Genomic DNA, 23,776 nt, shown 5'->3' with positions numbered 1-23,776 from the left:
GAATTAGCTATCGGAAGCGAGGGAGGAGAGCGTGTTCGCTGTTAATCGGATGACGCATATTTCGATTCAAAACTGGACTATGTCCGCGGCGCCAGCCGGTGATCTACATTTTGACAGGTGTGTTACCTGTGGCTGCTCCGAAATAGGGGCTGGATTATCCTCCTTGCCTTCCAGCGCCTTCCGGCAGACTTCAATTCCAAGTCTATCAAACAAATCAGGTATAATAAGATAAAGGAACAGGCTACATTCTGAGTTAGGAGAGGTATAGGGCGACGTGTCTGCCAAGTGTTGCGGTAGATTGTAACGTCAGCCGGCGCTGAGCTTTTGAGGTTGGGAAAGCGACGTGAGAGCTGTCCGTATTGATGTGGATTACCTGTGAGTGACGCATTTACAAGCAACCTCCTGATCATTCATAATTAGTTTACTTTTTATTGCCGTTACAGTGATTGACTGAGGGACGACAACCGTGAGCACTGACGCATTGTGGGAGCGACGGGCGAGACCCACACCGGTAGCACTACACCGACGGACGCACCTCAGCGTGAAACGGCGATGGAAGTGTCTCAGCCTGAAAACGAGGACCATCAACCGGAGAATGGTTTTGTGTCACCCGAAACCCCTTCACCGAGTTTGCTTTCGCGTATCGACGGCTGTGTTTTGCCATTTCTTGGCGGATTTGGGAAATACCAAAAACAGCTTATCGTCTTGACGTGGATCCCTGCGTTGTTTATCGGATTCAGTCAGTTCTCTGACAATTTCCTCCTTGCTCAGCCGAACAATACGTGTCTTCAGCCGCAGATAAACACCACCAATTTGACTGCAGGACCTACCTCGTTGTTTAATGGTCTAAATAATGTTAGTGCGCGTGCCACTTATTCTTCGGCCAGCGGCACAGACAACGAGACAAGAAACGTGCAGTGTATGTGCACGCAATGGAGCTATGAACTGCAAACGGGACTCGTGCAGAATGTTGTCACCAAGGTAAGTTTCGCCAACAATAACAAATTCCTCCGACCTGACGACTTGTGCAATGCAGCCTGATTTACTCGTTTTTCGATTCACTCTTAACTGACATGGTAGCCTGAGTCGATATTTGCTGCATTGTGTCTGAGGATGGGATCGACCCCCTGAATGATAGATGAACGTCGTTCATGAGACAAGCGACTTGAGTGTAAATATCTCACGGGTTCCACCGCACATTGGCACCACGTGAGCAACAGAGTTAAGAAGCTTAATCGATTTTATGGCACCATAACTGCTATTACAGTGCCATTTCCAAATTCCATGTGTTGAAACTGATACCGGTTAAAATGTTGTTATGACACAAAACATTTCATGTGTCCATACACCACGGGATTTGTAGGCTCGATCAGCAATAGCTGTAGGATGGAGCGCACAACGTAAATCTGATCCTATAGCACGATGGGGTCCTGGCAACAGCCCGCGCTCAATCTTAATCGAAGGCAAAGCATCGCACTGCTGACTGAGATGAATATGAGTCACTCGCAACACAGCAGCTGACGAAGTGTGAGCTATCGCACTGGGATGTCACTGGTTCCCCCCGCGTGCTGACCGCGACGGAATGTGCCGGTTGTCAAAGGGCTTTCTGTTCGCTGAGTCGGTCACTTTGATGTAGAGCAAAGGTTAGTCACGCAGTGGTACTAATGATCACTTCCCCTTTAGTCTATATTCCTCATTTTTGGAAATCCGAAGCCTCTGAGCTGTTCAAAAGCTCAAGATTTTCTGCTTTGTTATATACCTTTACGTACTTGAATCTGGTGTAATCTCAAATAGTTGACCCAGAGCACGCCATATTATTATTCACACTTTATTACGAAAATCTGTTATCTCCTTATCGCCTCCTATGGCTCATAGCTCGCTGGCATTGATTGATAAGATGTTGAAGGCAACATCAGTGTGTCTGCATCATACGGGTAAGTTTGTTTATTACAGAAACACTCTACCAGGTAATGTACACAATATGCTCACCTTTCGCCACGTTAAATTATACTTACATGGCACTCGTTTGTACAGGTATATATTCTAACAGATTCGGTGATCAATAGTTCACTGATTGGCTTTGATCCGTGTTATGGTGTTTAGTGTAAAAAGAATGATTGGCAGTTGAAGATTAATTTGACATAAATAACTGAGATGACGGAGAGACGCTCATAGCCGTCGCTCGTTACAGTCTTCGTTTTGCATCTTCGAATCTTCGTTTTGCATTATGAATTAACTACAGTTTTCATCCACTTTGTCGTTTATCCAGTCACTGGTCAAGACTGATTTGAGGAAACTATCTGCATTTCCTATTTCACTGATGAATTTGTCTAAATGATATCTGCAAATGCAGCTCTAGCGATGTAGACCTTTTAGTTGGGGTGCAGCTTGCATTTTATCTGGGGGATTTAGTCAGCACACGTATAACAAGCACATTACAGGTTTTCAGACTCATTGTCAATAAATCATTGTTGTCTTTTTTTTCAGCATGTCAGATGAATGGTAAAGCATGTGAACTAAAGACTAAGACACACATTGTTGGCCTTCCTCAAGTTATTGTTTCAGGCCTCATTATATGGCCTTGTGCGTTTCTCCTGGGAATGTGCAACTATTAAACATGCATGGACCACTGTATTTACCCTAGCAGCAGAGCAGTGTCATAGCCCCCAGACTTACAGAGCAAGCCATAAACTCAGCCACCGCGAAAGAGTGAATCTGCACCACCTCAGGTTCTCCCTCAACTCAGGTCATACTCATTGTTCAATTAAATGGCTCATTTTATCATTAGCCTGTCACCCAGTTAAGTCTTAATGGTAAGATTTACTCCCAGTAGCCCACTGTGGATCCATAATGTGTGTTGCAATTATGAATAACTTAGAGCATGGGGTTTGTAATCTATCCTCCTTAAGCGTAAGTTATGCTAATGAAAACTCGAGAGAGGAGCTGCTTTCCCTGGGGCTCTTTCCAGAGCCATGAATAACTGACCTAGGGTCAGTAATAGAATGTGTTGTAATGGTCAAGGTCAGTGTCGGAGTTAATACAGTCCACTCTGAAATCACACGTCGCATGTCGCCAGTCATGCCTGAAAGAGTTTTGCAGAGGACAAATAAACATCTCCGCGGTGGATTTTTTCTTCATGTCAGTGCTTTCTTCAGACAAAATTAAGTTGATGAAATGCAATGTTCAGCAGTCTTTCAGATATTTGACCATTTAGTATTCAGTAGATTGTCAGAATATGTCATCACTGGCATTCTAGGCATGGAAAACCCCCACTCTCTGGACTGTCTTTGTTGGAGATAATGTGTAGACAGTAGATTCACTGAGCCATGGATAAATGGGGACCTTTTAAGTTCTCTGATGGTTGCTTCATAAAGATCATAGAATGTAGGTGTTAAAGGTGTTTGGATAATAAAACATGTAATAACCATACATGTTTTTTTGTTTTTTGTTTTTTTTTACCACAGTCTGACCTGGTAGCAATAATGGCCGCAGAGCAATGGTCACAGAATATGTAGTTTTTGTGCATTTTGGATGTTTCATGTAAGTAGTGAGGAAGATCACTATGGCTTACTGATCTTGGTAGTTATCACTCTATCAGGTATCTTTTGCCTCAATCTGATTCTAAGACAACTTGGGAATTGCTTGCGTTTGCTGTATTTCACAATAAGCACTCAAAGTGTGCCAAGCTCTCTGAGTATCCTCTGAAGATAAAATTCCACATCATTCTGTTGTTTGGATCATGCCACTTTGATGTAGCTTCTGAACAGCTTTAGACAGAGAGAGGAGGTCCAGCTGTCACAGCAACTGCCCACTCTCCTGTGCAGTGATAACTTCATTCTATATACCTGCTTCTTGGTGGCTTATGGCCAAGACAAGGGTTAGAGATACTGCAAAACTTGGGCTACTGGGCCTGCATATCTGAGTTATGTTTAACAGGAGTGGCCATTAGATTAGAAAAGTGAAGTTCGGTCCATGAAATATCTAGCACTGCTTCCTGTGTTCCTGTGTTTCCTGTGCTCCTATCTCATCCTCACTGGGTTTATCTGTCCTCAAGCTTGGGCTTCAGGAAGAAGTCTGAAACATGTACTGACTGTCACTCAGAGCTGGAATACTTCTTTTCTCCATTCTACCATGTCAGGCCATCCCTATCTAACTTTAAAGAAAAAAAAAAGACTGATGGACAGCTCGGAAATGACTCAAAACCACAGTAAAAAAATATTAGACTGTTTACAGATGCATGGCATTTTTGCGTGGTTGTCCAACTTCTTTTTTTCTAGAGTCAAAAACTTCCCTCAGTGCTGCTCTGTTAAGAAAAGTGTGGGGAAAAAAGAAAAAAAGCAAAGAAGAGAAAAAAAAAAAAGCAGACATGGAGTTGAACGGAAATCATCCCCCCACACAGACAGACAGTTCCAGAGGAGGACTGCAGGACATATCAAGCATAACATTTGCCACCCTAGAGGAACTGATAACCTTCCCATCCAATTAGTCAAATTGGAGAATTCCCCAGAACCAAATGAGTTCTCGTACGTGGGGCTCCTCGGGCTGGCCTGGTTTTCTCACGCCTTCACTGAGATAAGAACCGTTTCGTGAGCCATGATTGGTTCCTTTGGGACAGTCGTGCTTTGGCAGTGGAGGGCCATCCTAATGAATGCAGAACCCCCGCAGGGCTTGGAGTTAATATGAGGAGTAGTGTAATGAATAGGAGAACATCATTACCGAGAGATACCGTGAGGTCCTGATTCTGCCCTGTATCAGTCAGGTTTGAATGACACTCCTGTGGCAAGGCTGGTCAGGACCGCGGTGCTCTTTAAATGAAGAAGTCACAGGGCTCCTCTTAATGAAACTGAATCTAGAAACCTCAGTATGACTGGAAGGCAGGCAGTTTAGCCAGTCCACTTAAGGATTGCATGAGTCAGTTTTACTGAAAAATTTGTGCTTGCTGGTTTGTTTTGTGATTGGTTGTTGAAAAGGATAGAGCTGCAGACGCAGCAATATTGAATTCATGAAGACGAAACAGAAGAGTTTATTATGTTTATTATGATAACCTTGTTACTCAAAAAATGCTAAAGGTTGTAATTAACTGTTTAGGGAAGCTGTAATTGTTCTTGATCGTCATGCCTGAATTGCATGAATTGAAGATTATTTAATGAATTGTGTGAATTCTAACTGTTGATTATGTAAAGCAGTCTCTCAAATTGTGCGATATAAACAGTATTTTGGGGCATAATGTTTACTGTTTGTGTGTACGCTTATAAACCGCAAAACAGTAAACCTTATTAAACATTGTCACACCCATCACTCTCTCGCTCTTCTCATCATTCATTCCCTTACTCTATGCAAAATATCACTGTTTGTGTAAAATCCAGGAATTGCATGGTAAAACAGTTAGAGAGAGTTTTGGTAATGAAGCCTGTAGAAGGAGCGCTCTGTTAAAGACTTGCTGGGGGAAGAGGTGTCCCACCTGTGTTAGGACAAACCTTTGTCATTACTGCAGGCTGAACAAATCAGATGTGCAGACAGTGCAGAAAGTGAGAGAGTGCCCCTCAGTGCTGATGTAAGGATCAGGTTTCTTTCTCTCTCTCTAAACGCTGATCTTCACTTGTGAAACCTACACCTCTCTGCAAAACTGATTGTAGATCATCAGCGTGTTCTCTCACACCCTGAAAAAAATCTTAGCAGAGGTCATGACCTTCTGTTCCAACCTGTTGACAAGTGTGGCACTCTTCTGACGGGGGGGACCCTTATCCATGCCTCTGCTGTTGCCATTTTTTTTTTCATTTCTTTTTGTTTGTTTGTTCTTTTTTTTTTTTTTTAAATCCCTCCCTTTTTTCACCTCTCACCACCCCTGCTGTGATCACATGTCTTGGATGTGTGTAACTGGGTGAAAGAAAAGGCCACATTGTTAGCGTAGCCTAGCCTTTTAATGCCAGAGTAAGGGATCCTGCTCAGGGACCAAGAGGACCTCATACAGAGCACGGAAGGGGCGTGCACCAGTTCAGATGAGAGACATATATGCTGACAAATGTCTGAGCATAGAGCTACATTGTCTTTTCATGTAACTTATGGAAGTGTCAGCTCACTGACTGACAAAGTGTGTTAGACTGAGAAAGAATAGAAGTACAGTTTGTATTTTGTTCCAGTATTTTTCTTTGATAGCTCATAATTGTCAAAGTAGGACACATGTACTAGTGTCATACAAACATGAAAACACAAGTCTTAAAAGATCTTTTTTTTAATTACATTTTTTCTTTAGTGTCCTGGTTCTGCGTAATTAAACTACTAAATAACATCCTATTGAGAAACTTTGTGTATTTTGACTCAAGAACATTGGCATTTTGCTAAGCTAGCTGTGGACTATGTGTAGCATCTTGAGTATTTGCAAGGTCCTCCAATTAGCATTATGTGCTTTTGTAGCAGAAGTAAATAAGTGGATTATTCCATCAGATTAACTGTTTTGATTATCCTCAAGTGCTTACAAATAGACACACACACACACACACACACACACACACACACACACAAACTAATACAAATATACACGCACATGTAATTGGAGACGACAGTAAACTGTGGATGGAAGTACAAATGGAGCCTTTTGCTTGTGGCACTTAGACTGAAACAAACATGTCTTTCTGCTTCCTCCTACACACAAAGGCACACATGCAGTGTTTATCCAGCTGTCATGGCTGGCTGGCCTGCTGGCTGACCTTGGATCAGCTTGAGAGGTTAACTGTTAGCTAGCCACAGGAAAAGGCCATTCCTCAAAGCTGACTCCAGATCAGTGGTAAAAGCAGAACTAGAAGCTGGAAATGAATTTGCCTTCCTGTAGATTTATAACATGCTGAGCACAGGTCTGTGTGTTAATAGAAAGCGGAGGACTTAACTGCCCATATGCAGTTCCTGGATCAGTGAGCCATGATGAGAACAGTGCCTGAAAGACTGATGACAGATCAGTGGAAAAGACATGTGCTGCTTGATGTGTGGGTGGTCTGATTACAAAAGCATGGCCCAGAGAAGAGCTAGTACTGAAGGTGACACTAAGCGAACTTTGACTGTGTGTGTGTGTATGTGTGCCTGTGTGTATCTCTAAGATAATGAAGGAACAGCAAACTCATGACTCTTTTACTTGCACAAATCTTTATGGTGGTTAAGCATTGAATGCTGTGGACTTATTCCATGCCCTCTGTGTAGTTCATCCCATAGTATGTGTGTGTGATTGGGTAGGTGCGTATGGTTGGGTGGGTGCGTATTGGGGGAGTCTTAGAGGAGGCGTAGGACCTAATTGTACCATGATGTACTGACCATTGCTAATGGAAGACAAAGACCTCTGTTTCCTTCCCATGTCCTCCAGGTGTATGACAAGAGAACACACACACACACACACACATACACACACACATACACAAAGAGTAAAATACAACATTGCTGTTCTTGAACTTTACTCATGTATCTGTCTTTCTCTCTCTCATTCCATCTTTCTCTTTCTCTTTCTCTCTCTCTCACACACACACACACACACACATACTTTCTCATTCAGAATCTACACAGAGACTGAAACCAGGCAAACAAGCATTTGTAGGGGACAGTGGCATTCATGCGCTCAGCCATCACTCACTTGCTCCACTCATCATTCATTCACGCTCTCACTCTCTCTCTCTCTCTCACACACACACACAGTGCAGCCTTCTTTCCCTGGCTATGCATGACAGACTGCTTTTCACACACACACAGCCCACATACAGCATTGCCTTGTCTCTCCCTTTCTCTCTCTCTCTCGCACACACACACACACACACACACAAAGAGAGAAAGAGAAAGGGAGAAGAGAGCCTTTGACTGTTTAGTTCGACTTAAAGAACTGGTTAGATGCTCTCTATATCCTTTCATGTCTTATGTGACATAGACATCCCATTTATACTACAGATATTCCATTCCTGTTTATATCAGATAATAGAGCTAAACCTACCATAATCACCAATATATCACTAACTTTATAAGGCAGTGAATCAGAAACCTTAAAGAACAGACCTTAATTACCTAAACTAACAGATTCTCTCTTTTCTTTCTTTTTTTTTTTTCTTCTTTTTGGGGGGGGGTCAGTCTCAAATTTGTCTTTGCACAGCATAGAGAATAGATGACCCCACAGAGATTGGGATTATGATTCAGTACATTCAAGCTGTGTATTTAAATACTACAACACTGAAGGGAGGATGAAGGTCTGAGGAATGGCTGTTGTTTTATACAGGAGTCACCTGTATCTGGTTTCATTATTCATCCCAGTCCACATGGTCCAGATAGAACGGCTCAGCTCATTATTGGCTGATTTAAGACATGAAAAACAGGGAAGTTTTGTACCTTACTGGTTTGAAACGCATTTGTGACAGCACACAGGAAGTGACTGAGCAAATATCCAATTTGCATGTAATCTGTAGTCCCGGTCTACGCGGACTGTCACTGATAACTGTGTTTTCATATTTTAATCCAATAGTATGGGGCCTGCACTGCGTAGATATAAACTGTCATGCTGAACCGACGTCTTAACAGGTACAGGACCTGTTTTTTACACACATGGGTGTTCCCTGTGTCACAGTGCACGCTTAAGCTGAATTTACACTGTGCTCAAGGCAAATGTTTACACAGATAGACTTACCTACAGTATATGACTTTATTGGCCTTTACTGGGATGTCTGTTCATATTATGTATGGCGAAGTCTGCAATGAATCATCAAAGTGAATCCTTTTGTCGTTGTTGTTGCAAGTATAGGGTAAATCAAAGTAGAAATGACTTTTTGTAAAAGGGTTGTTGTGAATTATTTACCTATATATAGATTTTGTGCTCAGGCTCTTCTCAATTATTAATTATTCTTATTTAGTGATTGTTTTAGTGAAGCATTCAGTTCACATTTTGATTTGGAAAACGGACGTCTCGCAAATGCTTAAGCCCCCGTTTTCAATTTTCTCTCCCTCGTGTGTATATGTGTGTGTGTGTCTGTGTGTGTGTGTATGTATGTGTTAAGACTTAAGCAGGCTTTCTGTGCTTTGCCCTGTGTATTTTTCTTAATTACTCTAACATTGTCGCCAGGGAATTGTAGTTCATTAATGGGAGAAATAATGTACTGAGCTTTTTCCTTTATTCACATGATTCTCTCTCTCCTTCTCTCCGTTCTTCTCTCTCCCCCTCCCTCGCACACTCCCTCCCTTCCTCTTCATCATCACCTCTTCCTCTGTTGTGGAATCTCTCTGTTTATTCTCCTCCTTTGCTCTATTCCTCTGTCCATCTTTTCCTTGTTTTCCTTCTTTTCATTCTCTCTCATATTTTCTTTCTAATTATACAGTAATAAAGGCAGTGAGCTACGAGCTGTTTATTGGAAGCCCCACTCGCTGATATCCACTGAGATAGTCTGTTGCTAGGCAGTAACTATGCGGCAGTCTCTCTCTGTCTCTCTCTCCCTGTTTCTCTCTCTTTCCCTCTCTCTCTCTCTCTCTTTTTCTCTCTCGCTCTCTTGCTAGGTGATTCTCTGTTTCCTTCGTGCTCTCTCGCTTACACTCACTCCCCCACTCCTCCCATTCTTGTCTTCTCTTCTCTTCTCTGAGTTACAACCAGTCAAGAGTTGTTAGCACATTGCAGGTCTGAGGTTTGGCCCAGCTTACAGCCATAGTCACTGATACAAGATCTAGCCTGACTGCTAAAAAGGCAGCTATGGATATGTGTGTGTGTGTGTGTGTGTATGTGTGTGTGTGTGTGCATGTACAACAAAGACAAAAGGAGACAAAGAGAGACAGAAGGTCTGCTTATAAAAGAGGTATGGTGTCTCCTGTGTGCATGTAACCACATCACTGGCCACGATTCTGTTTTCACACAACCTTGCTCAAGGTCAGAATCCTTCACACAGTCATTTTCCTCACGAGCTGTCCCTCAAGTGGAATAAGACTCACTGTCACGCCATTCAGTCTCTCTCTCTCTTTCTCTGTCTCTGACTGACTCTCTCTTACCAGTTAGCTGATAGCTGATATAAACATCAGGTCAGTTCCGTATCCAGGAAGTGCTCAGTGTTTCATGCCATTGTAGTCAGGGTGTATTTTTGAGGTGTGTCCCCATAAAGCAGCAGCTTGAGTATATTATTCTTCGTTTGTGCCCATGTGCTAATCAAACATGTTGACGTTTGTTCTAGTATCTCAGATCCTTGAGTCACACTAGTCAGTACCAGGTTATGGCCCCTTTTCATACATGTAAGATAAGACACGAATGATTACAAGTCGTGTGTTTCGTGTATTCACTCGCTATAGCTCGATCTGTCAGCTGAGTGGTGTCAGGTTGCAGGTGTCTGCATAACAGCGATGTGTTTGTTTTCCATCCGTCTTGTTGCCTGGTTACGGTGATACTGAAAACCTGACTGACTGACTTTGAGTTGCACGTGATTCTTTCATTTATGAGTAAGTCTGACAAACAGTGATACGAAACCACGTGCAGAGAGGTTAGTAAACTTTAGGTCTTCAGATCCAACTACGCTCCTCAACAGAGAGTCCCTGAAATGCTTGTAACCCTGTAACCTATAATTGCTTTAGGCTTGATTACATTGTGTAAGTGAAATGTAGAGAAGCCCTCAGTATCCGTGGTGATGTTTTGATCCTGTCAGTGAAGAGGTCCAACAAAAATTCTGTCATGGGCTTTTCCTGTCCCTGTGACTGATCCTGACACCAGATCCCTGTCAGGGGAAGTTTACTGAATCTGTTTGCAGGAAAATATCTTTCAGTATGAGAAATGAAGTGGGTGACAAGATATCATGTTGTTTGTAGATTAATTCTAGATTAGATTATATCTGTTTTAGAGGATTTGGATGACAGATGAAACCGGTAATGAAGAGTTTATCATCATTTGAAGCTCTCAGATATTGCGCTGAGTTGGCAAAATCAGGAGAAAACGTGTCTAACCCTCCGGCAGGGCTGATTTGACTCTGTAAATCAGCAGGTATTTGTGGAGTTCCCCTGACTCAGTGAGGTGGCTTACTGGTTACATTAGAGGAGGCACTTTGCATGTCTAACACCTGTCACCCAGACACACACACACACACACACACACACACACACACACACACATACTGTGTTAATCCTGCCAGGCCAGCTGAATGGACACAGGGGACTCTGGAACACAAAGAGTCCAGTATTCCATTTGGTGCACTGGACAGATCTCTAAAAGCAATGACCACAGAGCACTACATGAGAACAGCCCCCCCCCTCTCTTTCTCTGTCTCTTTCGCGCTCTCTCTCTCCTTCTTTCTCACCTTCTTTCTCTTTCTCTCCCATGTCATGACAGTGCAGCACTTCTACACAGATCCAGGGCGGATCTCTCTTTTCTCTCTTCAGCCATGTTTAAATCAAAAGCAATCAGAGAGAAACAAAGTGAGTCAATAAAGATGTCACAGCAGAACTAGCCTGGAGTCTGACTGAGTTTAATGTGATTTCATTCAGTCAGACTCCAGGCTCATTTATTCATTTTATTTCAACAAATCTTCAGTATCATTGTTTGTGGCTGTCCCAGACAAATGGAGTACTACTTTCTGGTGACAGATACATGCCATTATCAGGTTACATGTAAATTTTGGGTTATAAAAATTTCAAATGAGTGATATTTTCTCAGCACTACTGAATCGCTCTGTGGAATTCTTAAAAAAAATAAAACTCCAAAGAATGCAACTAGATTTTAGTTTTTCCTTCTCATTAACAAGGTAACAGAGGGACAAGCCACTAGAGTTCTTTAAGGGAACTGGGCCAAGGTCACCCTTTTCGTTTACTCAAGGATTTTACCCGGTCTAATATTACTGATCAAACACTGGATAATCCACATTAGGCTAAATCCCTCCCACTGTTTGTGGATGTGTGTTTGAGTATTGTCCCTACTGTCCGTCAATAAGAACTTATCACATGACTGAGTAAATACAGGCCACTTTACTGTGAATCTACCTTTACATTTAAGGCCTTTCTGCACTCCAGATATCTGGATATGATGTTTTTCCAGATGTGTTTGTGAGATCACCCAGAGGCTGTGGATAACAGTGTATGATTTAGACAGTAAGGGAATCTGTCAGGGAGTTCTTGTGTCCTTGTCTGGTGAGGTGGAATTGGCTTTGGACAGAAGTGTGCACAACCTGCTCTCTTGTCTTCTGTAATTTGAGTTCATTCACAAACATTGAGATAGCATCATGAAAATTACAAACAGATCACACAGATAACGAGATAAGAGACATGAAATGGTTCTCTCTTTACTCTTCCTCACATCTGAGCCTGTCTGTCAAACAAGCAGACTCAATTAGAGCCACAAACGACTCGCTGTGCAGTTGGTTTTGATGAAAGGTCAACTGAAATGTAGAGGCTGAAGAATCTAAGTGTGTTTTCATTGCCTAGAGTCATTCCGACTGTCTTTCTCATGACTCAGTCAAATGAGTGCGATGTCTTTTGGTTCAGCTGTACATCTGTGACATTTCACCTTTACTGCAGTACCCCTGTCTTTACATGTTATTCATCTAACAAACAAGCCTGAGCTTAAATTAATCTTCTTTCTTCACAATTTTAAAAAGAAGTCATATGTTTTTCACACAGAAACCATGGAACTCCCAGACAAGTCATAGCATAAGGCAATGAGTGTGCTAAAGTTCTGATGAAAGGTTAATATGAAAATATGTAAAATGTATAAAAATATAATTATATTTAAAATGTTATAAATTATGTGAAAATATATGTTATAAAATGTAATCATAATGGATGGAGAATTAGCACAGTGTGTTTGTTCTTTGTTATTCTGTCTTTTAATGACCTGATTCTGTGTCCTCAGTGGAACTTGGTGTGTAATTCTGCGTGGAAGGTTCACATCGCCAAGTTCTCCCTGCTGGTGGGCTCCATCTTCGGATACCTGGTACTAGGAGTCCTTGCAGACTGGTGAGTTCTTCTTTTTTCTCTTTTTTTGTGTGTTTTACACAGAAGTTAGAAGTGATTTCAGAGTCTCCACTGTGACAGTCAATCTAAAGCACCAGAGTAAAAATACACTGAGGGTGAATCCTGAACCTGTTGCTAACCAACAGTTATCTACCCAGATTCACTATAGCCACATATCTGAAGTGTTTCAGGTTAAAAAAATTATTTTCATAGCGCTATGTCCTACAGTTTCAGTTAGCAGAGAAGATAACATTGTATTTAAGAAGACTGACAGTGTTCCAGCCCACTGTAACCACATAGCGGAGTCTCCATCTCCAAACACTTATCCAACTCTCTCTGTTCCATCACACATCCAGGTTTGGACGGCACCCGGTCCTGATCGTGTCGGTCATGTTCATGCTGGTGTTTGGACTGGCCGTGGCTTTCTCCGTCAACCTGCCCATGTTTAGCACCCTTCGGTTCTTCGAGGGTTTTTGTCTGGCTGGGATCACCCTCTCTCTCTACGTGCTGAGTGAGTACTGATGACTTGTGTTGCATCAGCCAGCATTGCCAAGTTCTATGTCACGGACTCATGATGACTCGTACAATAGTAAGATGTCCTCCAATCGATATCTTAGATTGGGTTCTGCTGACTCTAAAGAGGTTTTTCCACACACAACATTAGTCAGTTCTATGCGTTAAGGTTACCTCAGTCAAACTTCACAGTGTCCGTAGGAGGTCTAAACATCCCTGCGAATGTTTCATATTTTATGTTGTGTTTGGTCAGGAATCCTTAGTGAATACTCTAGCATCATGAGTTAGCATGATAGCACTGACCAAGAAGCTCCCCAGACGGCATGCCGTCTTTTCCCTGAGTCAGCGTTACGAGTCTGCTCCTTCCTTCTCCCTCAGTGTTTGGCCTCCTGCCACTATGAGGCATGCTTAAAGTGTTTTTATCCAACATAAGTACTTCAAAATCAATATATTAAAAAAATGGATTATGGAGAACATCAAGTCCTGAAAACCGTAAAGTGAAACAGAGGAGTGCGTCGCTTCCTCTCCGTTCTGCACTGGGAGTGGGACTGGGGGCTGTCAGGCCTCCTGTCTGCTGGCATATCGGAGCAGTGACCAGGGAGCTGCTGGGGGTTCTATGTGGGTCATGTTTTGAAACGGACCCGGTCAGGGTGTTATGAGTTTACACAGCAGCGGGGCCCCACGGCCCAGGGGAAAAGGCCACCACGCAGCAGTGTTGCGGTGCAAAGCTTGTTTACGCAATGCTACGCGATCTGGTTCACCCTCTGGTCTAGCATCTGAGGGTTGTTTTTGGTCACAGCAGCGTTTTCCTGGAATAAAGGCACGACGTGCCCCAGATTGGCACTGTCAACATTCTGTCAATCAGAGTGGAATGGAGCAATAAGGTAACACAGTACACTATGCAGAGTTCCTTTGAATTATATCACCATATACTTCAAATGAAGACAGAAAAAAAACCCAGCATATATCAGTGAATTAGAAAACAACAGGTTGTGTTAAGATGTCACAAATATGCTGACCAGCCAGTTCTCCTCTCCAGTCACCCTGTAAAACACGGATCACTAAGTCTGTAACAGTTAGGTCGGGAACCAGGCTCAGAGAAGTTTTTTCACAGGGTTGCATTTCACAGAATTCAAGGTCTATGCATTTCCCACTAGAGCCCTATTAATGGTTACATTTGTTTTCTTTTTACTTTGACTTTCACTGTATTTTCTGACATCAGGTTGACATGTTGTCATGTCAAATGCTGTTTTGAAAACACTTTTTACTGTTTTCTTTTTTGGTTGTTTGGGGTTTTTTTAATACCACATTGTCAACACATAGTGTCAATGGAATGTGTTAGAGCTAAGTTATTTTTCAGAACCTCCTGCATCTCCGTGCTGAGATCAGAGTTCTTCTTCGGCAGGAGGACAGGTGACTATGGAGCTATCGATGGCTCTTCCTGCTGTGGGATTTTGTGAGTGGACTGTGATAGTGATGACTCTGTGACTGGCTGATCAGCTGGACTCTTACAGGTCTCTATTCCTATTCAAAGCCTATTCAAAAACGTGCTGATAGGAAAGGTGATAGTACCGTTTTAGTGTCAATGAGCACTAGGAGCATGAAAACACACTTGACACTCTGGGTAAGTATGTCTCACATCGCACACACCGCATGACGAATACACTGGGGGCGAGACAAGAAGATCCAGGCTGTGGGTTGTTTTTTTTTCCCTTTAAATACACTCAATACACTCAAGCAAACACTCAGTCATTCAGTGACATCCCCACTCAAATTTCTCCAGCTTTGCATTTGAGGCCATTGTAGCGGAGCTGAGACAGGCTTATAGATAAATCATATATGTCCTTGAAGTAGTTCAGCCAGGCAAGAACAGATCTGATAAAGATAATGGTCTGTAAGTTAGCAGTTCCGCGACCACTAACCCCCCGCCCTGTGCTACGTGTCCGCACAGCCTGAGATGTAGTCTGGGTGTACATTGGTGACCTCCCTGTTCTCTGGCAAAGCGTTTTGATGAGCGATAATCTGCCTGCCATGGCTATTTCGGAGGTAATAGCCTTGCTGATAATTGGCCTTGCAGCTGAAGACCCATCGGATGATGGTCCCCATAACGGCCTGGGCCGTCCAGGATAATTGCCTGTGTGGAAAAGGAGGCCCTCTGTGTCCTTGTCATTCTAATTTACTCCGTTCTGTCTGCCTTGAAAGGCCGACCGACTGTCCCGAAATAGAAGCGGCGCTGGCAACGTTCGCACTGCTCCCAACAGGCTGGCGGGGGAGGCGGGATGAATACGAGAAAGTGTTCTGTCCAGAAAAAAAACATGGTTAAAATTTTATATCTCTTATCTTTTTTTATCTCTTTATTTTCTTAGGACAAATCTGCGTTCTGTGTAAATCCTTTCAAGTAATAACATCTTTTAAAAATGTGATCTGTGTCAAAAACAGTTTCATACAAAGTGCAGGGATACTATGGGTGTATACAGAGGGTTGACTTGTCCCGGTCCATTTCACTGGTGCTCTTTGCAGTTTGCTGATCTGTGGCTTTGTAATCGATGGATCTGTCTTATCAGATATGGTAGGGCTGGTTTACGCTAACGGTTTAGATGTGTATTTTGTACCGACTTAAAACTCTGTCGCTTCCTCAGCTCTAACATGTGCCCAGTATGTGTGGGATACACACACACACACACACCCATACATACAGAGGGAATTCCAATGTAGCCTGACATTAATATGTCAGCATTGTATCTATTCGTGCTATGTCATGAGGTGGTGTCATGCAAGGGGGGGGGGGGGGGGGTGGTTTGAGTGTGATATCGATCTGTTTCAGTGGTCTAGGATGTCTCCCCATCCGCAAATCTGTTTACCTTTCTCTTGCTCATGTGCACAAACACAGCACACAAACGCACACATACGCACACCCACACAACACACACACACACATATGCACATACTCACTCTGTGTTTTTCCATTCATTAATGCTTTTAACATCCTTGGGTAAATATGTTTGTAGGAGTGCCACTGAGGCACCGGGCCCTTGGTGGCCACGCTACGCTAACACATCCCAAATAAAGCCATGATGAACCTTCTGTGTTTCTGGAAGGTTCAGTCTGCAAGTGAGTATAGACAGTCATGTTAAGTCACCTGCCATATGTGAATGACAGTATATCACAGTGAATGTAGGGTAGATGACTACTGCCTTATAGGGGTATGAAGGTCAGCCACACTGGGTTTGTTCTGTCAGTGCAGGGTTAGGCTTAGGGTTAGGGTGAAATGAGGTTTGTATATGATGCACTAACATTTGAGAGCAGTGGGTTTTTTTCCTCCTACTCTGTCTTATGGATAAACAGTTAGCCTAATACTGTCCATGGGCAAAGCCTTGGCTTCACTGTGTGGTTTTCAGGTGCTGAATTACGGATGTCCTCAGTGGAGCTGTGGTAAGCCACAGTTTGTTTGATGAGTAAAACCATGAGGTCGGTAAGCCAAAAGACAAATAAGAATGAGTTTTTCCGTTCAGCTGGTCTTTGTCTGTAAAAGAAAAGCGGGAGCTCAAATCCAGCATCTCACCATCTGCCCTAAATGTAAATCATTACCTAGGTTTAGATGATTTCAACTCCACAGTTGATTTTTTTTTTTTTTTAGTCCTTCTTATCAGCTGGTGCTGTGATGTCAACATGCTGGAACCCTTATTCCCTGTCTTCACAGTTTTGCAATATTTTTTCTTGTTCCCTTTGTACCGAGAACAACCCTGGGATGACTGCTGTGCTGTCGTAGATCGCTGTTGCCAAAATTTCCGTGCCATGCCGGCTGTCTTGTGCTCGTTATTCCTGTCCAATTTCTTCTGTCCAATCTGTCCAGCCTTTTTTTTTTTAATTATTTTACTGTTCAATGATTCAGAGAGGTTATTTTACATACTGGTCCACATCAGGTTTTTATGTAAGCAATGACAACACCACATTATGAATCTTATCATGTAGGCAACGACAACACCACATTATGAATCTTGGGGGATTTTCTCAGGCAGCTCCCAAGGTCAGTGTGTACCTGGGTTTTTACTGCTGAGTCACAGTTGGCCAATCTCAGTGGATTATCCTTATGCTGTATATAGAACGGGGGGAGGGCATAAAAAAGGACAAACACACAGGAAAACAACTCATGTCTACATATCTACTATGTGTGTGATGGTGCCAAATGTCTGACGGGTTTGCTTTGACAAACTGCACTGTCTGAGACAGCTCAGATGCTAATCTCTTAAACCGCGTGAAAAGTTCATCTCTATCGCTTTAGTACGCCTGCATGAGAACAGGACAGTAAAAAACTCAGAGGAAGGGAGCATTCAGTACACTAGTGAACGTGATTTAACAGATTGATTCTAGGTTTATAAAGACAAAATAGCCAGGAGCTTGTGTATGTGGGCATGCCTGTGTGTGTGTGTGTGTGTGTGTGTGTGTGTGTGCGCGCGTGTGTTTGCACATTGGGCACAAGATGGTCATCTTTTTCCCTCAAAATCTTGTGAGTGAGTGGCGTTCCTTGAGAGTCGGAGATAAACTGGTGAGGGCAAGATGAAGACATAATCCAGATAAAGGCTTTCGAAGTAACAGAAAATATTTTGTCAACAGTGGTTAGAGAAGCTTAAAAGTATGCAGTTGTTACAGGGTTGAGACTGGCCCTGTCATATTGCACTATAGCAGATAATTACATAATTGTCATCACACTTTAGAATTTAAATCTATAATCTCCAGTATGATCAGCAGACATTTAGAGTTGTTTTTATTCTATTCTGTCCATAGGGTGAGTAGTTTATGACATACAGCAGTAAGCAGTAAGGTTTACAGATGTCTAGCCATGCTCAGTTTATGTTGTTACAGTACTGTCTTTGTAGTGCACCCCTAATGGTTTGACACAGAATTCACTGAGGGGTATGTTAGTTCACACGACTCATAGCTTTGAAACAGCAAAAATGCTAGCTTTGCTGGGGAGTTATACTTTGATGCTCTCTCCCTCTCTCCCTCTCTCTCTCTCTCTCTCTCTCTCTCTCTCTCTGTATGTGTGTTATTTCACTTGCGACAGTAACACAGAGTGGCTCTTAAACAAATACAAATGAATCCACATACACAGAGCAATCTCCTTTAGTGTACTCAGACAGACTTTAGCTGCTGTGCTAGCTAACAGTGTTTTCTGTGACTCGTGCTGTGTTGCACAACAGTGTGATTGAGTGCTCTAGTTCACATTCCACCTGCTTTTGTGTGTGTGTGTGTGTGTGTGTGTGTGTGCGTGTGTGTGTGGGTGTGTGTGTGTGTGAGAGAGAGAAGGAAAGAGAGAGAGTGTGTGTTTGTGAATGTGTGTGAGGTCATCGTAATCTTAAAATGCTGAAGTCATGGTGCCTCAAGGCAAAGCATTGATTTATTTTGTTTTTGTTGTTTGGCCTGCTCTCTATTATTGGCAGCCATTTTTGGTAACAAACTGTCCACTGCACATCTGTGAACTGGTTGACACATGGCATGATTTCACACTGTATTAATCTAGTAACACTTTATTACTTTTCTTTCACTGTTTTGATTGCAGTTAGCCACTGTCACTAATATTGCCATGAATAGCTGCAAGTTAGAGACTGTCAGCTGGCTATTCAGCATTTGAACAGGAGACAGTGGAGTTTACATTGCTTCTGTCGATAACCAGAGAGGAGGGAACGTCACTAGCAAAGCTCAAAGAGCAGCAAATCTTTCTCAGTTAGGAGTATCACTGCAGGTGACAGTTAGCATAGCTATATAACAGGTAGAGAAACTTCATATCATTTTATTGTGTGTGGAAAAATGACTGTCATCGGTAAAATGGCATGTCTTTCGATCATTAAGGCCCTAGAACCTATTTTAGGTCTGCTTTGTTTCATTAACTGCTCCCTCTCTTCAGATATTGTTTCTTTAAAAACATTCCACGGATACACCTGGTAGGTTGCTTGAACATACTATACAGGCAAGAGACCGACAATACAAACAGTTGTAATCTAGCCTAGATACAGATGTTGGGAGTGCCGAAAACACCGACTACATTCTTGGTGGAACTCCACTGGGAGAACCTGAGCATCCCGGGCTTGTTCCGGCGTGTCGTAGGGCGTTTGCGGTTCCGTCGCATGCGTTCCACTACGTTCACCTGAACGGTGACAACAACACTCGACTGTTGCCAGCCCAAGCAGAAAATTCCTTCTCCCTGCAATGAGTTGCATAATGACAGGATGGTTCAATCCCTGCAGATCAACTGCCATCTCCGATTCCTCTGCTGTGCAAGTCAATGCCATAGACGCGAGGAACAGATATGAAAAATGTGATATATTCATTGTTTTGTCAATACCACTGTCTGAAGCTCCTTTTTTGCATATTTCAAAACCCATTTATTCTACTGGAGTGTTGATATAATCATTTTATCTTAGCAATTATAAAAATGCTGCCGTGGATAATGTTGTACTCTAACTTTGGATACACTGATGAGCAGAATGAGGAAACCAGTTTTTAAGTTTCCTGTTTGGTAATACAGAACCAGCAACACAATGTAGAGTATGACAGTGACAATGATCTGAAGTCAGTGTATCACTGTGTGTGTGTGTGTGTGTGTGTGTGTGTGTGTGTGTCCGCGTGCATGTAACAGAGAGAGACAGACAGACAGACAGACGTAGGGAGAGAGAGACAGATAGACAGACTATGCAGGAAATGTGACTGTGGTACACAGGTGGTGCGTAGCCCGCGTGGCAGCTGTCACTGGCCTGGTGTGTGTGCTGTGTAGAGGCAGGATTTGTAGCATTTGGAGTGGGCGTCCTGTGGCACAGCCTGGCAGGAGTCCTCTATTGTTGTGGCAGATTTACTGGCTCTAATGAGCAGTCTCTCAGACAGGGACATAGCTCGATATGCTACTATCCACTTTGGCCATTGGGTGTATGCGCGCATGCGTGCAAGCCTGTGCCTCTGTCTGTCTCTCTGTGTCTGTGTGTGTGTGTGTGTGTGTGTGTGTTTGTGTGTGTATTTGTCTCTCTCTCTCTCTCTCTCTCTGTGTGTGTGTGAGTGTGTGTATGTACTAGGGGTTGCACAGAGTACTCGAGCATTTGAGTTCTCAAGCTGTTACATCGATTCTCAAGTTTCTGCATTACCATATTAGTTATTTGCGTGATGCTAGATCTCGTACTCGTTAATCATGTGATGCTAGATCTCGCGCACACTCAGTTTCCAGTTAAGACCCCATTAATAACTTAATAAGACCATTAGGCTGTGTGGAAGATGTGTGCTAGCAACAGGCAAGCAGTTTGATTTTCTTTTATTTGTCATCACATCGTGGATTACCGAACCTGTGTTTGCTTTACTGTTGTCACTGTGCAAATTTTCTTTCCCAACTCTTGTTGGGATGAAATATACTTGCGGCAGTTGTGAGTTATGGACGGATTTCTCAAGGATGGCTCTAGCATCGAGTCTGTCATATAATAGACTAAGCTACTACACTAACGCAGCTAAACGAATTATGTCGTTAAAAAAGAAAACAAATATGGCTAATTTCATTTTTAAGTCGTTTGGTGATGACCAAGTTTCACCGAATTTACAAAAAAATGCAGCCGCTATATCTAAACATAATAAGAGCACTTAGTGAAAAAATCCACTTTGTTGACTGAACTTTCTATCTTCTTGGACTACTTTATGTACTGAGACCAACCCCATCATAGCTGCATAGTCTTTTAACTGATGCAAGACACCTCCTGCCCCCCCCCCCCCCCCCCCCCCCCACTGCCACTGCCACTGCCACTACTCGAGAAGTCGAATTTTTCAGGAAAGGAGTACTCAAGTTGTAAAATTATGCACTCGTGCAACCCCTAGTTTGTACAGTGTTTTTCTGTCTCTATATCCAGTGCTTTTCAAATGTGTCATTTGCTTGTCTTTTTATGTCTTTTGGTATTGCATATGTAAGTACATGACTTGTTGGGTAGACACATCTTACAAAGAGTAGAAATGCAACAAATGACTTTTGCTTTCTGTTTTCAGTAGTGTCCAGTGTGTGGGGAGTTGAAGCAGCTACAGCTGCCATGCAGACATCTGATCTGAACAGACATCCTCATGTGTTGTTGCCTTTTGTGGCTGATGGTTTGGGGTAAATAAGTCAGAGTTTACTGCGTCTGAAAATGGTTTTTGGGAACAGAAAAAGGCTTGACTAACCCATCTTACAGCACATCCAGTCTCAGTTCCATGAGGAAGGTGCTTACCAAAGCACAAAAAATTTTCCCTAAAAAACAAAGGTCAAACTTTTCTTCATAGTTTAAAAAAGAAAGATAAGGATGTTCACTACCATTAGGAATCTGTTCATGCCCTCAAAGATGCATTATTATTATTATTATTATTATTATTATTATTATTATTATTATTACTATTATTATTATATCAATAATAATAATAATAATAATAATAAGGATAATAATACCATTATGTAATATATCATTATTATTGTTGTTGCTGCTGTCATTGTTGTTGTTGCTGTGCAGTGTATTTGAAAATAAATGAAACATTTCGTTAAGCTTTTGTGTACACACCTGCCTTTAGGCAAGTCGCTGACGTGTTCCTAACCATGACTCTGTCCTGCTGTCTCTTTCGCCCATCGAGATCAGCTGGAACTGCCGAAACTTTCCTGTGCTCTCTTTATAAATAACTCGACAGTTTGCCACTTCTGTATTGTGCAATTCGATTCTTGTCTGCTCAACGGTAACTTCCCTGTTATTTGCCAGGCAGTCCTGTCCCACACATCTCTCACTGAAGAGAGGAGCTTTAACTAGTCAGCTTTACTCGCCAGCATGCCACTCATCTGCATCAGCTAGCTAACTGACTCATGACCGAACAGGAGTGGTTTAGGCATTATAAACGACATTCTGTTATCTAGTTTATTAATTGGGGTGTGGATAATGTTTTTCTTTCTTTCTTTCTTTCTGTCAGTGCTTTGCTGGTTGTGTTGTGTTGTGCTGTGCATTACTGGGTCAAGTAAAGTCCACGTTTGTGCTGAGTGTGTTTGTGTTTCGGCGAGTCAGCATAGCCTCGACACCAGCACACCAGAGTGTGCACAGCAGTGTCCTTTGACCCCGAGGTGCACGTTGGAAGGCATACAGCCAGTCCAAAACTACAAGGGCCAAACACACGGCAACTCTTGGCAATATACTCAGATGCCCACCGTAGTTTTTTCTCAAGACACGCCCAGAATAGAATTGAAAAGCTTTTTTTAAGCTGACAACACCATTCTGTACCATTATGCAATGTTGATTTTGACCATTACTGTGAAAACACTCTCCAGTAAAGTACAGGGAAACACCCCCAGCAGGGATTTGTAAGGGACAGTTCACCTGCTCTGCTCTTAATAGCCTGTCTCTACCGACTCTCAATTTGAACAGATTTTAGTTTTTTTCTAGAAGATTTAGTGTTGTTACCCTTTACCATACACCTTACTTAACTGTGTGTGTTCTACTGTGTGTGTGTGTGTGTGTCTGTAAGTAATGAAAGGTAATACACACAGATAAGCTACAAGTAGTGTTCTCTCTTTTTCATTACTCTTATTTCTCTCGCACTGTCTCTCTCTCTCCTGAGCTCACACACTCACACAAAGATACATGTCTGTACAGATTCCCTCATGCTCACGTTGATAACAACACTGTTCCTATGCTCTCTGCTCCGGGCACATTTCCTTAACATCCTGTGGTGTGTTTGATGGCTGTGAAAGACTGTTTAGTAGGTCACAGTGTGTGTGTGTGTGTGTGTGTGCGCGCGCGCGCACACACATGTGCGTGTGTTTGCGTGTGTGTGTGTGTGTGGGTGACATACAAACACCCTGGTCCTGGCAAAGGGGAAGGGGGTGTTACTGCATATGTGACACTGTGGCAGGGTGCCATTGAAAGATCATGTGACTGGGAAAGGTCACTGGATCAACCCCTCAGACACACACGCACACACACGCACACACACGCACACACACAGGGCTCCCTCTTGTGGTATGCTGAAGACTTTGAATGGTCTAAATAATGAGGTATTCAGTGGAACATTCATGTCTGTCAGTCTTCCAGCATTTCTTCTAAACTCTAATATTTTCTTCAACAAGGGATTCTAGTGTTTTTCTGTCTTCTCTTTTTGTCTGTCTCCCCCCACCTTCCCTCTCTCTCCCCCTTTTTGCTCTCTCCCTCCCTCTCTCTCTCTCTTTCTGACTCACTCACTCACCCACTCTCTCCTCTTCCTCTGTCTCACTCTTTCACACACTGTCCCTCTTTACTCCCTCTTTTCTTTTGCTTTGCACACTGTCCTTTGTGTCACCTCTTGTGTTACCCTAACTCTT

At 42.7% G+C, this 23,776-nt stretch overlaps 1 protein-coding gene across 2 annotated transcripts in view; it reads left to right on the top strand.

Moving 5' to 3' along the window:
* LOC115811963 (solute carrier family 22 member 23) overlaps positions 1–23,776 on the top strand; it is a 37,756-nt gene continuing 13,980 nt past the window's right edge. The window contains exons 1-4 of one of the 2 annotated variants that reach the window (XM_030774408.1): positions 1–117; positions 444–981; positions 12,830–12,933; positions 13,287–13,441. In XM_030774408.1, coding sequence (XP_030630268.1) covers positions 553–981; positions 12,830–12,933; positions 13,287–13,441 — 688 coding nt within the window. In that variant the 5' untranslated portion in view covers positions 1–117; positions 444–552. Of the gene's footprint in view, positions 219–443; positions 982–12,829; positions 12,934–13,286; positions 13,442–23,776 lie in introns of both variants that reach the window. The other variant, XM_030774407.1, reaches the window with a different exon arrangement.

The sequence above is a fragment of the Chanos chanos genome, chromosome 5 (assembly GCF_902362185.1).
Source record: "Chanos chanos chromosome 5, fChaCha1.1, whole genome shotgun sequence".
Taxonomy (NCBI): Eukaryota; Metazoa; Chordata; class Actinopteri; order Gonorynchiformes; family Chanidae; genus Chanos; species Chanos chanos.
The sequence above is the reverse complement of the archived record's forward strand: the minus strand, read 5'-3'. Positions and strand labels throughout refer to the sequence as shown.